Genomic DNA, 17,221 nt, shown 5'->3' on the forward strand with positions numbered 1-17,221 from the left:
TATGTATGTATGTATGTATGTATGTATGTATTCCACAGGGATGTGGAAATACCTGGGTTGGTGTCCAGACGCGTGGTTGCCCTACTGGGATTAGGAGGCTCCTCTGTTGTTGACACAACATCTCTCTAGGAGAGGGAAATTCTGAGAGAAAACTTGCGACACTGATAATATTCGATAATGTAGACCAGTTCTTCTTTTCGAGTTTATGCTGTCCATTTTCAAAGAGTGGGATGGGATTTTTGCAGATTCTTTCCCTACTATAAAAAAATAATCACATACAGGCATCGCTTCAAAAAAGTAAGACCTGTCACAAAGATGGCTGGTCGTAGCCTTCGCATGTGTAGGAATTTCGATCAGGCGATGGCAATATTCGAACACGAAATTACAGCCATCATATATATGTGCAGATTCGTATGCTTTGCTTTATGTATGTATTCTCATGAATATAGTTGCATATCTAGACATGCTGATATATGTTTAAATGATAAACTTTCGGAAAGTTTTACAACTTTTTAAAGTTCGAGTGATGGCTTGAATCTTAGTCTTCGAATCAACTTTCTCCTTCCTCGATTTGAGAAGATTACTTTCTCAAGATTGGTTTTTAGGCGAGCTGGCAGAAACGTTAGCACGCCGGGCGAAATGCTTAGCAGTATTTCGTCTGCCGCTACGTTCTGAGTTCAAATTCCGCCGAGGTCGACTTTGCCTTTCATCCTTTCGGATGTACCACTTACGCACTGGGGTCGATATAATCGACTTAATCCGTTTGTCTGTCCTTGTTTGTCCTCTCTGTGTGTAGCCCCTTGTGGGCAGTAAAGAAATAAGATTGGTATTTAGGCAGTGTTTTACATGCCCCGGTGCCTCAATAATTACAGGTATAAACCTGAACTTGTAATCTGGATAGAGTAACTGTAGATTTCTCAATAGTTCAAGGTATTTTCTTTTTGCTGAGCTTCAGCTTTATGTTAACATCCCCCGGGCAGCTGATTTCTACAACAGATTCTCTTCTCTTCTCTATCCCAAATCGCTATGTCAGGTCAATGTATGTATGTATGTATGTATGTACGTATGCATATATGTATGTGTGTATGTATGTATTTATGTACGTATGCATACATGTATGTAGGTACATATGTACGTATGTATGTACGTACGTATGTACGTATGTAGGTATGTAGGTATGTACGTATGTATGTATGTGTATGTATGTATGTGTATGTGTACGTACGTATGTATGCATGCGTATATGTGTGCATGTATGTGTGTGTAGATGTATGTATGTGTGTATGTACGCATGTTTCTATGTATGTAGTATATATGTATGTATGTATGTATGTATGTATGTATGTATGTATGTATGTATGCATTATGTTTGTATGAATGTACGTATGTACGTATGTACGTATGCATATATGTATGTGTGTGTATGTATGTAGGTACGTACGAACGTATATATGTACGTACATTTGTACGTATGTATATATGTATATATGTATGTACGTATGTATGTATATGTATGTATGTGTATGTGTACGTACGTATGTATGCATACGTATATGTGTGCATGTATGTGTGTGTAGATGTATGTACGCATGTGTTTCTATGTATGCATGCGCGCGCGTGTGCGCGCGTGTGTGTGTGTGTGTGTGTGTGTGTGTGTGTTTGTATGTACTGGCCGAAGAGATTACTCACTGGCGAGAGAATCATTCAGAAACTGGTTTTGTCAGAGAAAAGTACATTGTGGTGCAATGTACTTTTCTCGTCATCTTAAATATTACCTTCATTTAAATATTACTTTCAAGAATACTGCATATTTTAAATATTACCGTTCTGCATTGCAGCGTCTGTCAAATGAATTCTTTACTCGTTTCAGATAAATCGTCTAAAGATCGTCTACGACAGACTCTACAGGAGGTTCGTGAGCAAGATGGAAACATTAGACAATTCGATGGGTGCGAATGAGAGACAATCACAACAGGAAGTCCAAAACATCTTAGATACTCTAGGGGTACTAGTTGTTGCTATCATCATCATCATCATCATCATCATCATCATCATCATCATCATCATCACCATCATCATTATTATCATTATTTTTATTTTTATTTTCGTTGTTGTTGTTGTTGTTGTTGTTGTTAAGGTGGCGAACTGGCAGAAACGTTAGCACGCCGGGTGAAATGCTTAGCGGTATTTCGTCTGCCGTTACGTTCTGAGTTCAAATACCGCCGCGGTCGACTTTGCCTTTCATCCTTCCGGGATCGATAAATTAAGTACCAGTTACGCACAGGGGTCGATGTAATCGACTTAATCCCTTTGTCTGTCCTTGTTTGTCCTCTCTGAGTTTAGCCCCTTGCGGGTAGTAAAGAGATAGGTATTTCGTCTGCCGTTACGTTCTGAGTTCAAATTCCGCCGAGGTCGACTTTGCCTTTCATCCTTTCGGGGTCGATAAATTAAGTACCTGTTACGCACAGGGATCGATATAATCGACTTCATCCGTTTGTCTGTCTTTGTTTGACCTCTCTGTGTTTAGCCCTTCTGGGTAGTAAAGATAAAGGTATTTCATCGGCCGCTACGTCCTGAGTTCAGATTCCGCCGAAGTCGATTAAATAAGTAATCGATTTAACCCCTTCCCCTAGATTTGAGGCCTTGTGCTTCCAGTAGAAGGATTATTGTTGTTGTTGTTGTTTTTGTTGTTGTTGTTGTTGTTTTACTTTTGTGAATGTTTGGTCTGGTTTTTTCTGGTTGATTATATGAGAGCGGACAGTTCTCTTTTCCTCACATTATAATCTTTGATACTTCGTTGTTAATTATCGCGGGAGACATTCAACATCCAAGTACCAATCTCAAAATCCTAGCTGTCTCCAGAAAAACAGTTTTGGGGGTTTGCCCTGGTCTCATGTCAATTCAGATTTCTCGATCTTGGTTGTTAGTACCCCGAGTGCCCCTTCACCTACTAGAATGACACACTCTCCTCATAGTCCACATTCTTACAATTTCATCATTTAGTAGTCTGTACTTTTCAATCTTTACTAGTTCTTTGTCATTTATGCGTACATAAATTATTAATTCCTGTTCATTATATGAACGACAATAACGCAAATAATGAAGGTTTCAACAAAGGAATTAACTATTGGAAATATATAAACATAGAAGCGATGGAAAGAGAGAAAGAGAGAGACAGTGGGGAGAGAAGGTAGTAAGACATTAAAAAATGTTTTACAGGCGTAGGAGTGGCTGTGTGATAAGTAGCTTGCTAACCAACCACATTGTTCCGGTTCAATCCCACTGCGTGGCACCTTCGGCAAGTGTCTTCTACTATAGCCTCAGGCCAACCAAAGCCTTGTGAGTGGATTTGGTAGACGGAAACTGAAAGAAGCCCGTCGTATATATGTATATATATATATGTATATATGTATGTGTGTGTATATATATTTGTGTGTCTGTGTTTGCCCCCCCCCAAACATTACCTGATAATCGATGCTGGTGTGTTTGCGTCCCCGTAACTTAGCGGTTCGGCAAAAGAGACCGATAGAATAAGTACTAGGCTTACAAAGAATAAGTCCTGGGGTCGATTTGCTCGACTAAAGGCGGTGCTTCAGCATGGCTGCAGTCAAATGACTGAAAAAATAAGTGAATGAAAATGAATCATTGAGTTAAAAGAGACTTGATAAAAAACACATTAAAATGGGAGTTTTTGAAAAGTTTCTAGACAATGTAGAATTTAAATACTTTCATATAGTAAGCTACTTTCTCCATTATAGTACAGATCATTATTATCAATGTTGTTGTTGTAGTTGTTGTTGTTTTACTCTTCAGAACGTTCAGTCTTGTTTGTTCTGGTAGATTATGTGACAGCGGACAGCATCCAACTGTCAGAGGTCTCACAGGGTCTCATTCCGCACATAATAAGCTTTGACACTTGGTTGTTAATTATCGCGGGAGACATTCAACATCCAAGTACCCATCTCCAAATCCTAGCTGTCCCCAGAAAAGCAGTTTTGGGGTTTGCCCTGCTCTCATGTCAATTCAGATTTCTCGAAGTTGGTTGTTAGTACTCCGAGTGCCCCTTCACCTACAAGAATGACAGACACTCTCCTCATAGTCCACATTCTTGCAATTTCATCATTTAGTAGTCTATACTTTTCAATCTTTATTAGTTCTTTGTCACTTATGCGTACATCTTCAGGTATTGCAATATCTATAATTTGGGATTCCTTTTCTTCCCTTTATCTACCACAACAATATCTGGTCTCCGAGCATCAATTAGGGAGTCACATTGGATTGTAAAATCCCACAGTATATGTTCCTTGTTCTCGGTGACTTATTCTAGTTCATATTTGTACCGTTTCCGTGCTCTAGTACTCTTTTCTGTACGTTATATATATTTGTTAGCCCTTGTCTTTTTGTTATGTATTTGTCTTTTTTATCATACCTAATGCGCCTATTACGATAGGAATTGTTTCTGCTTCTAGATTCCACATTCGAGTTACCTCTATTTCCAGGTTTTTGTATTTTGAAAGTTTCTTTTAGAGAAACGTTGTCATCTGTTGGTATTGATACATCAATTAAAAAGCATTTCTTTTTCTTGGTAATCTCTGACAACTATATCCGGCCTATTGGCCTTAATTTCTCTATCTGTGTGTATTGGCATATCCCAGAGTATGGTTGCTTTCTCATTTTCTCTGACCTTTTCTGGTGTGTGCCTATACCATCATTTTTCTGTTGTTATTCTATAGTGTTGGCATAGCTACAAGTGTATATAGGTCCCAACTTTGTGGTATCTGTGAATATATTCCTTCTTAGGCAGCACTGGGAAGCCTGAAACAATGTGGTTTATTGTTTCTTGTCCATCTCCATTGATAATTTCTGGTGGGAAGGTTTGATCTTGTGCTGCAAATTAAAAATCCTTCAGTCTCTGCTTCTCAGCCATTGTTGGGATTTTGCTTTGTCCATTCCTTTTGCCTTTAGTTTAACCCAGTATTTGCCATGAGGGGATTTTCTTGCCATCGTTTTACCATGATCCGTTGCTGTTCCAGTTTTTGTTTGGATTTCAGTTGTTTTACAGCTTTTGTTGTTTCTTCTTTTTCTTCGTAGTTGTTAGGTACTATGAGTTCTTTTTTGTATTTGTCAGCTTCCTTAAAGACTGATTATTATTATTATTATTATTATTATTATTATTATTATTATTATTATTATTATTATTATTATTAATAGTTTTATTACCATCATCATCATCATCATCATCATCATCATCATCATCATCATCATCATCATCATCATTATTATTATCATCATCAATATTATTATTATTATTATTATTATTATTATTATTATTATTATTATTATTATTATTATTATTATTATTAAATATAGGAATGTGAACACCAACTGAGTATTTCCCAAGAGCATAAAGATACCCTCGAAGAAGAAATGCTTCGTTTTGATGCTGAATATAAGGATTTACGCGAAAACGAAATGGTAAATATTTTTCTTTCAAGAAAAACACCTCTAAACTGGGTCCCGGGACTGAACCTACACAGTTCGTTTTTAGTTTTGCTCTCCTGCTTAAATGTTAACTTTTAATGTTAACGATTGAATGTAATATGATTAAACTGATCAACCACAACCTCAACAACAATGATAATAACAATCACAATAATCTCAGCGCACCTGTGCAGGTGGCACGTAAAAAGCACCCACTACACTCACGGAGTGGTTGGCATTAGGAAGGGCATCCAGCTGTAGAAACATTGCCAGATAAGACTGGAGCCTGGTGCAGCCTTCTGGCTTCCCAGATCCCCGGTCGAACCGTCCAACCCATGCTAGCATGGAGAACGGACGTTAAACGATGATGATGATGGAAAGTGAATAATCATAGAATTAAAACTGAATAAATGCCATCAGCGTTTATAGTATTCACTCTCATGAGCGCAGGAGTGGCTGCGCGCCGACCAAACCTTGTGAGTGGTTTTGGTAGACGGAAACTGAAAGAAGCCCGTCGTATATATGTATATATATAGGTGTGTGTGTGGTGGGGGGCACCGTGGGCAAGTGTCTCCTATAGCCTCGCGCCGACCAAAGCCTTGTGAGTGGTTTTGGTAGACGAAACTGAAAGAAGCATATATATATATATGTATGTGTGTATATATATATATGTATGTTTGTGTGTGTGTTTGTCCCCCCACCCCAACATCGTTTGACAACCGATGCTGGTGTGTTTACGTCCCCGTAACTTAGCGGTTCGGCAAAAAAGACCGATAGAATAAGTCCTAGGCTTCCAAAGAATATGTCCTGGGTTCGATTTGCTCGACTAAAGGCGGTGCTCCAGCATGGCTACGGTCAAATGACTGAAACAAGTAAAAGAGTATATAGTATAGTGATGGTGTGTTAAGTAGTCACTCACTTGAAGCTGGTACCCAGGACTAAATTATTCAGGCCTGATATTACGGTAGTGAATGGTGGGGAGACAAACACAGACACAAAGACACACACACACACACACACACATTCACATAACTATATGCATGCACTTTTACTCATTTACTCTTTTATTTCTTTAAGTCATTTGACTGCGGTGTATGTGTGAGGTCGGGGCTGGCAGAAACGTTAGCACGTCGGGTGAAATGCTTAGCAGTATTTCGTCTGCCGCAACGTTCTAAGTTCAAATTCCGCCGAGGTCGACTTTGCCTTTCATCCTTTCGGGGTCGATAAATTAAGTACCAGTTACACACTGGGGTCGATGTAATCGACTTAATCCGTTTGTCTGTCCTTGTTTGTCCTCTCTGTGTTTAGCCCGTTGTGGGTAGTAAAGAAATAGGTAAATGTGAGTTGGGGGCGGAGAAGAAACAGGAATGGTTCAGGAGGTGATAAGCGGCAATATACAAAGCAAAAAGATTGGAGAGTAATGATATAATTGTATCTACGGAGATGTACTTGCATAGCAAGTGACTTGATCTGAGATCGTGTGCTGAAACAATAACAATTGCAGCGTGGAAGGTGTTTATAAGCCATTTAAATGTTGAAGTGAATTTAATAGTTTTTTTGTGTGGTTTATAAACACCTTCCATACCACAATTGCTGATATAATTGTCGATGGATGAGAAATAGAGAGATTATATGTGGATTAGGTGGGTAATGAGGAGTCGTTGGGAGAGAGAATACAGTGACAGAGATGGAGATCAGAAGTACGTAGGGAGGACAGTAAACAAGTTGTTGGAGGACGGCAGTCAATGGCAGATATGAGGATGTGTTAAGACTGATGATGGATCTGCGGTTCTAGATTTACTCTTCCAGCATTTCTTTATACACAATGTTTTTTTGTAAGAATTTTGCCTTCTTATTTGCCTTGTCTGTCTGTTGGTCTCAACTACTCTTACTGATAATTTCCTCGACTTAGTTGGTGCCACATATGACTGGCTACACGTTAAGTTGGAGAATTTAATATATATATATATATATAAACAAACTACATGTGTGTGTGTGTGTGTGTGTGTGTGTGTGTGTGTGTGCGCGTGCGTGTCAATTAATGAATGGCGAAAAAACACAGGAGTTACATAGTCGCTTTCATAAGCTCACAGCTGTTTCTGCTGTTAAAACTTTGCACTCAATGCTGAGAGCCCGTGAGACGTCTTATAGCGTCTTCAGATCCATTTCAATGACTCCGTTTGACTGAAATGTTTTTAACACTAAAAGAAATTTTATTTTGTGACATAAGAAAAATATTGATTTTATAAATGGTATTTCAGATTTTGGCAGATTCAACAAAAAATCTTCAGCACATAATTGATGAAAAAGAGAAACAAATAAAAGAAAAGGAATTGGAAATTAATACACGTCAAATTCGTGATGAGACTCACCTGGACTTAGTGAGGTAAATACGAACCTTATTCTTATGAATATGAGTGGGGGCATATCATAGTTGGTAGGTTTCAACTCCCCTTGCGGCCTAATGCTCTTCTCTTTCACAAATTATTCCATGTTATCATCATGGCGGCTGATTCGTAACTTGGCCAATCCATGTCTTATCCCAGAAGTGTCGACTTTCATCAAAATCAGGGACTAATCTTCTTGCAAACTGACCGTACATTTTCTTTTCCTTCCATGCTTTTTCGATTTTTTTGTTGTTCATTTCCTGTTTAAATGTTTCTTTAGTCGCACAATTTGTGTCTCATCTTTGCCATACAGTTTCAAATCATCCATGAAGAGAAGGTGGTTGATTGTTTGGGATTTTTCCTTTTGTTGTTAACCCAGGTTCATTTTCCTAAGTACCAAGGTCAGGGGTATCAAGCAGAAGACAAAATGCAACAGAGTTAGGCTATCACCCTGGAAAATCCCTCTTCTGATACCCAGAGTACCCAAGCTTTTTCCGTTCAGTTTTCCATCCAACCATATTTTCTCTTCAGGAAACACGTTACATTCCTCGCAATTCCAAACACATCTAAGCAGAGACTAATCTTTTACATTTTTTATCATCATTAATCTGTTGGTCGGTTCTAAACAATTTTGTTTTGCCGGTATTGCTTAATCCGTTGTTCACACCTAATTAGCTTTGCTTTTTTTAATTCTTTTTGCATGTATGCACTGCTTCAGTTCTCCAATTACAATATTCAGACCTTTTGTATCTACACCATACGTCTTCCTAACTTTTTCGAATTTCCATTCATTCTTAAGTTCTCCATTTCTTTTCCTGATAAGTATTGACACTACACTGTTCAAGGAGTTTATATCTTCAGAAATTCTCCTTTTCCAAAATGGTTGTTTATTTCCTCTTCTATCCGTCGCTGTTCTGTTCTCAGTAGTTCTCAATTTCCGCCACAATAGCTGTTTTTTCACTCTCTGTCAATACCGGGGTGGTGAGGGGAGTTGAGCACTCACCGCTTATAAAATGCCCCTGTGGTTCTCTTTCGCCACGATTCTACCAGTAGCATTCATAAGATTATTTGTTTGTGTGATGTTCTTTGTTTCAATGTGTCTCGATACATTATTGACTTTACTAGTCTCTTGATTTAAAATTCATTGATTCGCCTTCTAAAAGTCGAACATAAATTCTGTTCCTTCTGTATTTAATAAATCCAAGATTCTGTCTATTATTAACCGATCTTCATTATTTGAGTAGTCACTAATCTCAATTCTTTTCCAATTCACGGTATTATATTCTTGCAAACAATTGTTCATCTCTTCCACTATAACACTTTCGTTTCTCGTATGCCCAATTCTCTTAACCTTCCATTCCTTCTTATTGCTCTTGCTTGGTCATACAATCTCTGCTCAGTAATTTCAAACAGTTCCATTGCCCTCCATTCACGGTGCATTCATTTTCTGTATCCTCTGACAGGCATCCACTGGGGTGCCCCAGTAGTAACACTCCATAACCATCATGTTTACTTGTTTACACCACTTGTTTCGTAGCAAGGCTAGCAGTTGCTAGATTACGACTGGGCCCACCCTGCTGCACAGTGGGGCACTTGCGGCACCCTCACCATTGGCTCCAGTCCCGTTCACACCCTTATCGTCATCTATTTTGCTTGACATTTTCACTCATAAATGAGGTGTGTTTTTAGGTTACTACAAACTCTGTAAAGGTAGTCCGCCAAGGCGACAGGGGCCTTGCTCTCCTGGTTTTGAATTCAGAGTGTTCCTTTTCCTAGGCTGCTTGCCATTTCAAGGTTAACGAGTACCGCCTACCCGGAGCAACTGGTTATTTGAAGGTGCCAGATACCCGCCTTTTCTCACTCCTATCTTGGTTTGGCGAAGGAGTCGCGCTTGATCATCAGAGGACAGGTCCTGCGTAGGCCACTGGGCCTACGCAAGACCTGTCCTCTGATGGGTGATCAACTCCCCTCACCACCCCGGCATTGACAGCTAGTAGATGAAATATATAGAGAGAAAGAGAGACAGAAAAATAGATAAAAAGAAAAGAAAAGGAAGATCAACTAGGGAAGGGGCCATTTAACACAACACGTTCAGTATAATATATTTATATTGATAGGGAGAGTAGGGGGCAGCTTAGGAGTGAGGTAGGTAGATATTGAACATTAGGGAAGAGCGTAGAGGGGTGGGAAGGGCAGGCGCATCACCGCCAAGAGAAGATGCCTACTGCAGCGTTCCTCACTGCCCACCTGTAAATTTAAGATTTAACCAAAGAAGGAAGGAGAAGCGTTAATCTGAATCTAACGAAAAACTAGCTTACTGTTTGAATTGGTCTGTGAAAGTGTGATTCCAGCTGAAGAATTTTACGATGTCAACAAGTAATCTTCATAAGTAGTGAAGAAAGTGACAGAGGGAGGGAGAGAGAGAGACATAGAGAGAGAGTGATGGTAAAAAGACAGAGGAACAGCGAGGGAGAGAGAGAGAAGAAATACATGTGCTTTCAACAATAGGTTCGGATTAAAGTAACTCTTCACACAGGTAAACAGTACGAAGAGAACGATGCGATTGTAATAGATATTTTATTAATTGAAAGATATTTTGACAGGAAATCTGTTTTAGTCGAGTTCAAAATGAAAAGAGATAAAAATTCAAATCTAAAATATGAACGAGAGCAACCAGCGTCCATACATTGATGGAAAGACATTATCAGTCTTTAAGTTTCAATTTTTCAACTGGCGAAAAGAAAAAGAAAGAAAAAAAAGGAAAAAAGACAAGGAAAAAGAAGAATATTTAATCAAACAGTTTCGTGTAAATTTGATGAAATTCTCCTGTTATTTTATCGAGACACCATCTCTATCAAGGTAGTTCCCCAAGGCGTCTCCTCATGCATTTTGAGTATTGAAAGTGTATCAGATTCAGAATATTTTTCTGAGAATATGCACTTTCAAGTCTTTTTCAAAATTGCAGCCGTTTGAAGTAAAATGTTCGGCAAGTTCTATCGAACTACTATTATTGTGCCTGATGACATACCTGTACCCATTGAATCTTTCGTTTAATTGTTCTGTCATACAACCAACATAAATTAAGTTGTGTTTCGTGCATCCTGCTGCGAACACCAAATGGGAATTTCTACATGTATCACCTTCCGTATAAATCATAACATTTCTGTTATGATTCCTGATGGAATTCACTTGACTCATTTTCTTTCACAATGAACACGGCTTACCTCTCTTGCGGCTGTTTTCCAAGGGACGGCGTGCAGATACTCCAGTGTTATTAATCTCTACTTCTGGCTCCAAGAAAACTAACATTGGAGTATCTTCATGCTGTACCTTGAAAAACAGCCGCAAGAGAGATGAGGTTACAATCTGCTTGATCCGTTTTGCTTGTTTTGTGGCAGTGGTTTCAGGTTCTTCATCTACTTCAGGGTTAATGCCAAGTTCCCTTGCGAATTTGCAAACTTCATTGACAATACAATGTGACTTTTCATTCCTATTGTGGAACTCCCATAGGACGGTTCTACCTGCATCATTCCTCTTCCCCCATTATCTCTAGGTAGGTACAGATGATCGACGTCTGCTTTTGGGTGGTGCATGTTCTTAGATGTTAGTAGCTTTCTTGTCTTCCTGTTAATGATGTTAAAACTGTATTGGACTATTGGAAGTACAAGGGTGTTAATGGCTTCGATGCAATTTTGGGAGTTGAGTTCAGTTTTTAGTATGAGTCTTATCCTCCTGTAATGCTCCTTATTCTTTCCGTCATAGTAGCATGTTCAAAATCAGGAGAGCAAGGCCCCCTGCCACCTTGATAAAGATGGTGTCTCGATAAAAATACCTGTTAGGAGTAACCTAAAAACACACCTCATTTGCGAGTGAAAATGTCAAGCAAAATAGATGACAATAACTATCAAACTATCAGTTATGATCTTATTCAGCGTATTCCCCCTCTCAGATTTACACATTTACTGCAGCGGTCCTCCAGTTTTTCTTAGCCCTGTAAAGAACTCGGATATTTGGGCCCGCAACCAGGACTTTCAAAAGTAGTGAAGAAAGTGAGAGAGGGAGAGAGAGAGTGTGTGTGTGTGTGTGTGTGCGTGTGGTGGTAAAAAGACAGAGGGAGAGATAGGGAGAGAGGGGGAGAGAGAGAAGAAATACATGTGCTTTCAACATTAGGTTCGGATTGAAGTAACTCTTCACAAAGGTAAACAGTACGAAGAGAACGATGCGATTGTAATAGATATTTTATTAATTGAACGATATTTCGACAGCAAGCCGGGAACTTTTCAGCACCCCGCCATACACACATACACAGACACACACACACACTCTCACACACACATACACACACACACACACACACACACACACACACACTATGTGTGCTGAGAGTTTCTGGCTTTGGGTAAGAGAAGATACAGGAAGATTAGTTAACTTAATTACCATTTTATTCAACATATTCCCCTCTCAGATTTACACACTCATTGCAGCGGTCCTTCAGTTTTTCTAAGCACTGTAAAGAATTCGGAAGGTTAGGCCTCCGACCCGGCCCTTCGCGATACCCTTAAAGCCACGAACTTCTCAGCATTCCCTCGTATGACACAACGTGCACCTGTAAAGACAATGTCGCTTTGATTGAGACTAGTGAGCTCATGTACAGCATAATCATTTGATTACTGTTCTTTTATTATTTTATGTTTCCGCCAAAAGGCTGTGATCGTGGTAGGGCACCTCCAGTAGGAACCAAACATCTGTGAGAGTTTTTCATCAAGAAGTTACGGAAATCATATCTGTCATCAACGAGACAGAAGATTCCACCGATCTCCAACGAGACCAGCATTTGGTTCTATGATTTGTAATGTTACACTTAATTATCTGTGAACTGTGGTTTCATTGCAGTAAATACACGGATGATGTTGAAAACCTTCGTTCGGAAATAGCTGAACTAAAAGAAGCTTTTCAAGCAAAACAACTTACTCTAGACACGTTGCAGTCGGAGATGAGGCAGTATAAAGAGGATGAACTTAACTCGAAGGTTAGTGGCGGGTATATTTTGCAGGGTTTTGCATTAGTAAGGAGAAAATACGGTGTTTTTTTTACAACAAAGGTGCATCCTGATTGAAATTCATGCATTGCATCATCAATGAGGTGAATGTAATTCCCTCAATTAGAATAACCACATTTTCTGACGGTTGGTGTTTGGCTTGTGGTGGGTAATTTTGCATTGGTGAGTAATTTTTTTGAAGGATTTAGGTTGTCTTGCAAACAACTTGCACATGCAAGTGCTACCAGTTAAAAGCTCCGTATACCGGAAGCTAGCAAGTGTATGGGGTCATCAGGAGAGAATGCGCGCCGTTTCGGGGCCTACCTCTAGACGACATCAATGCGCACTGGCCCCCCTCACTGATATGAGGCCCCGCTTGCTAGATCAGCTGGTTATGAAGAACTCAATATACTTCTAGCCATCGAAGTATGGCTAGAAGTATATTGAGTTATTATTGCTTGTTACTATTTTATGGGTTTAGGCTGCCTTTTTTAATCGTGGGTCTTGACTCAGTAGTGGGATGTTCTTGTGTATAATGGTGTACGCTATTGTATTTCTTGGGTTGTGTGTTGAGAGATATGGAAGACTATTTAGCGTACCTTGAGTGTGTTTCGGTCTTCGTAGATCTTGGATATCGATTGCGTTAATCCGCTCTATTCCATTATCAGTAGAATTTCCTTTAATTCTTGGAGTTTTTTTTTGTCCCGCGTTTCATAATTTGAGACAATTGTACAAAAGAAATGTTTGTCTTCTTGTGCTTTGGGTGGTTGGAAGTGAATAGAAGGTATTGTTTGGAATCAGTCGGTTTGTAGTGGACATCAGTTTCAATGTTTGCGTCTTTTTTTTATGATTAAGATGTCTAGAAATGAGAGTTAGCCTTGACTATATTCCATTGTGAATAGGATATGATCGATGATGCTGTTAATTAGGTTTTTGAATTCATTGAGTTGGTCGAATGTGTGAGATCATAGAATGAGACAGTCATCCAAGTAGCGCTTCCAATTCTCTAACAGGTACTTGTAGAAATTCAAGCCGTATTTTTAATTTGTATTGTTCATATATTTGAACTTCTAAGTAAGCCATGACTAGATTAGTGTAAGTTGTGGAAACCTTTGTACCCATCGCAGTTAAGGGATATATCATTAACATGTCTCATTTTTGGATAAAAGGACGATTTGATACAGAAGAATTGCAACCCTTTTTATAACTGCCAAACTCCAGCCTCCAGATGCAAGACCCTTAGAAGCCAAATCCGAGAACTTTAAATGTTACCGATTTTATCTTCTTGTCAAAGACTCTATTACTTGATCGGAATATATTCATGTAAACTAATTCTCATCTTCTTATCATTATAACCCCAGGCCCACCAAAACCTTGGGAGTGGATTTTGTTGACTGTGTGTGTTTCTGTCCCCCTCCACCGCTCGACAACCGGTGCTGGTTTGTTTTCATCCTCGTGACATAGCAGTTCGGTTAAAAGGGACCTACAGAATAAGTACCAAGGGTTAAAAGGAAGTGCGGGGATCGATTTGTTCGACCAGGCCCTTCAAGACGGTGCCCCAACATGACCGCAGTTCAATGACTGAAACATGTAAAAGATAAAAGATGTGTATTTTTTTTTCTGATAATAGGACGATGATGAGCTTATGGAATTTCTAGAGAGCGAACACGAAATGCTTTATGATGAATTGCAGGATCGGATCAAGTATGCGACAGACCTTCCCCTTCTCAAAAAACAGTATGAGGAACTACATGTGAGTAAATGCTTTCAAAAATCTCGATTTTTGGTGGGGGCTATATTAATCTACTGTGGAGGCACATGGCCTAGTGGTTAGAGCAGCGGACTCGCGGTCGAGGGATCGCGGGTTCGAATCTCAGACCGGGCGATGTGTGTGTTTATGAGCGAAACACCTAAGCTCCACGCGGCTCCGGCAGAAAGTAATGGCGAATTTCCGTTGACTCTTTCACCACAACTTTCTTTTTACTCTTTCCTCCTGCATCTTGCAGCTCACCTGCGACGACCCGGCGCCCCGTCCAAGTGGGGAACCTATACGCCAAGGAAACCGGGAAACCGGCCCTTATGAGCCAGGCGTGGCTCGAGAAGGAACAAACATATTAATCTGCTAACCTTTATTCGGTGTATCTAGCTTAAAAACAAACAACATACCCAATTTAAGATGGCCGAGTAGATAAGGTATCAAACTTTACATTGCTTTTCTCCTTCACTTTATTTTTATAATGTCAGATTGACATAGTTATCAAGAGTAAAGCTAGTTGGAAACCAATACACAGGCGTTGAAATTATGAAGACCATCAGAACGGGCGTTACCCGCTGACTCATATATATATGTGTGTGTGTGTATATGTGTGTATGTGTGTGTTGTGTGTGTGTGTGTGCGTGTGTGTGTAAACACGCATATATATATATATGGTGTGGCTGTGTGGTAAGAAGCTTGCTTCCCAACCACATGGTTCCGGGTTCTGTCCCACTGCGTGGCACCTTGGGTAGGTGTCTTCTACTATAGCATCGGACCAACAAAAGCCTTATGAGCGTATTTGGTAGGTGGAAACTGAAAGAAGCTCGTCGTATATATATATATATATATATATATATATATATATATATATATATATATATATATATATATTATATATATATATATATTATATATATATATATTATATATATATATATATATATATATATATATATATATACATATATATATATATGTGTGTGTGTGTGTGTGTATGATGTATACATCTGTGTATCTGTGCTTGTCACCCCACCATCACTTAACAACCGACGTTAGTGTGATTTTGTTACACACACACACACACACACACACACACACACACATATATATGTGTGTGGGTGTATGTGTCTGTGTGTGTGGAGGCACAATGGACCAGTGGTTAGGGCAGTGAACTCGTGGTCGTAGAATCACGGTTTCAATTCCTAGACCGGGCGTTGTTAGCGTTTATTGAGCGAAAACACCTAAAGTTCCACGTGGCTCTGGCAAGGGGCGGTGGCGAATCCTGCTGTACTCGTTCACCACAACTTTTTCTCACTCGTCCTGTTTCTAGTGTACCTGTATTTCGAAGGGCCATCCTTGTCACACACTGTGCCACGCTGAATCTCCCCGAGAACTACGTTAAGGGTACACGTGTCTGTGGAGTGCTCAGCCACATGCACGTTAATTTCACGAGCAGGCTGTTCCGTTGATCAGATCAACTGGAAGCCTCGACGGAGTGCCGCGACGATATATATATATATAGAGAGAGGGGGGGGAGAGTTGAAAAATATCGTTATAGGTATAAAAATGCAATAAACAATTATAGAAAAAATGGAGGAGAAAAAGATGTTGAATTATGGCATTTTTATACCTATAATGGTATTTTTCAACTACTATTTTCATATTTTTATTACTTGCTCTGGTTGTTTTTTATGAATATATATATGTATAGATAGATAAAAACTTACTTGGAAAAGGATGCGTGGCGTTCGATCATATAATAATATCAATAATAAATAAATATATGCATACATACATACATGTACATACCTACATATATATCTATATAAACATGCATATATAGGTACAGGACATCAAAAAACGTTGAACACAATGAGAAACGAAAGCATAGAAACAAAAACATAGAAAACGAACTTTTTTTCGAACAACGAAAAAGAACAAAAGAGAAACGAAACATGCAACATAAAGAATATTCCCCTTCATCAGTCGTCCTTGTTTCATCTACTACGCGTTACGAAGGCAAGGACAATACGCGACTCCGTTGAAACAATCCTTCCCGCAAAGCAAATTAAATAAAATTTGGGATTTTTTGCGGAGGGTGAAAGTGGTAACAAGAACAGGACAGTGAGAACAAAACAGTAAAAACAAACGGTGAGAGTTGCTAAGCCTCGGAGGGAAACTTTCTAGGTGCAATCCCATGGTCATTCATGACCGAAGGGGGTCACAGAGATTTATTGTGTATATATTTATATATATATATATATATATATATATATATATATATATATATATATATATATATATATATATATATATATATATATATATATATATATATATATATATATATATATATATATATATATATATATATATATATATATATATATATATATATATATATATATATATATATTGGCCTGCTCGCTTAGCCAGCGAGGTGGCGTCATTTGAAGGCTAAAACAGTGCGAAGCGCATTGTGACCAGCGATGTGTAGCAACATCTGATAGTCTGGTCGGTCACGGTGATATCACCGGTGACGGTGATATATATTTATAT

General features: G+C 39.0%; 1 protein-coding gene across 1 annotated transcript in view; it reads left to right on the forward strand.

Moving 5' to 3' along the window:
- Window positions 1-17,221, forward strand: part of LOC118767823 (RB1-inducible coiled-coil protein 1-like) — a 39,387-nt gene that overhangs the window by 11,479 nt on the left and 10,687 nt on the right. Inside the window, exons 5-9 of the mRNA XM_036513089.1 lie at window positions 1,871-2,005; window positions 5,371-5,475; window positions 7,743-7,867; window positions 12,762-12,897; window positions 14,537-14,659. Coding sequence (XP_036368982.1) covers window positions 1,871-2,005; window positions 5,371-5,475; window positions 7,743-7,867; window positions 12,762-12,897; window positions 14,537-14,659 — 624 coding nt within the window. The remainder of the gene's footprint in view (window positions 1-1,870; window positions 2,006-5,370; window positions 5,476-7,742; window positions 7,868-12,761; window positions 12,898-14,536; window positions 14,660-17,221) is intronic.

This window comes from Octopus sinensis, linkage group LG24, assembly GCF_006345805.1.
Source record: "Octopus sinensis linkage group LG24, ASM634580v1, whole genome shotgun sequence".
NCBI lineage: Eukaryota > Metazoa > Mollusca > Cephalopoda > Octopoda > Octopodidae > Octopus > Octopus sinensis.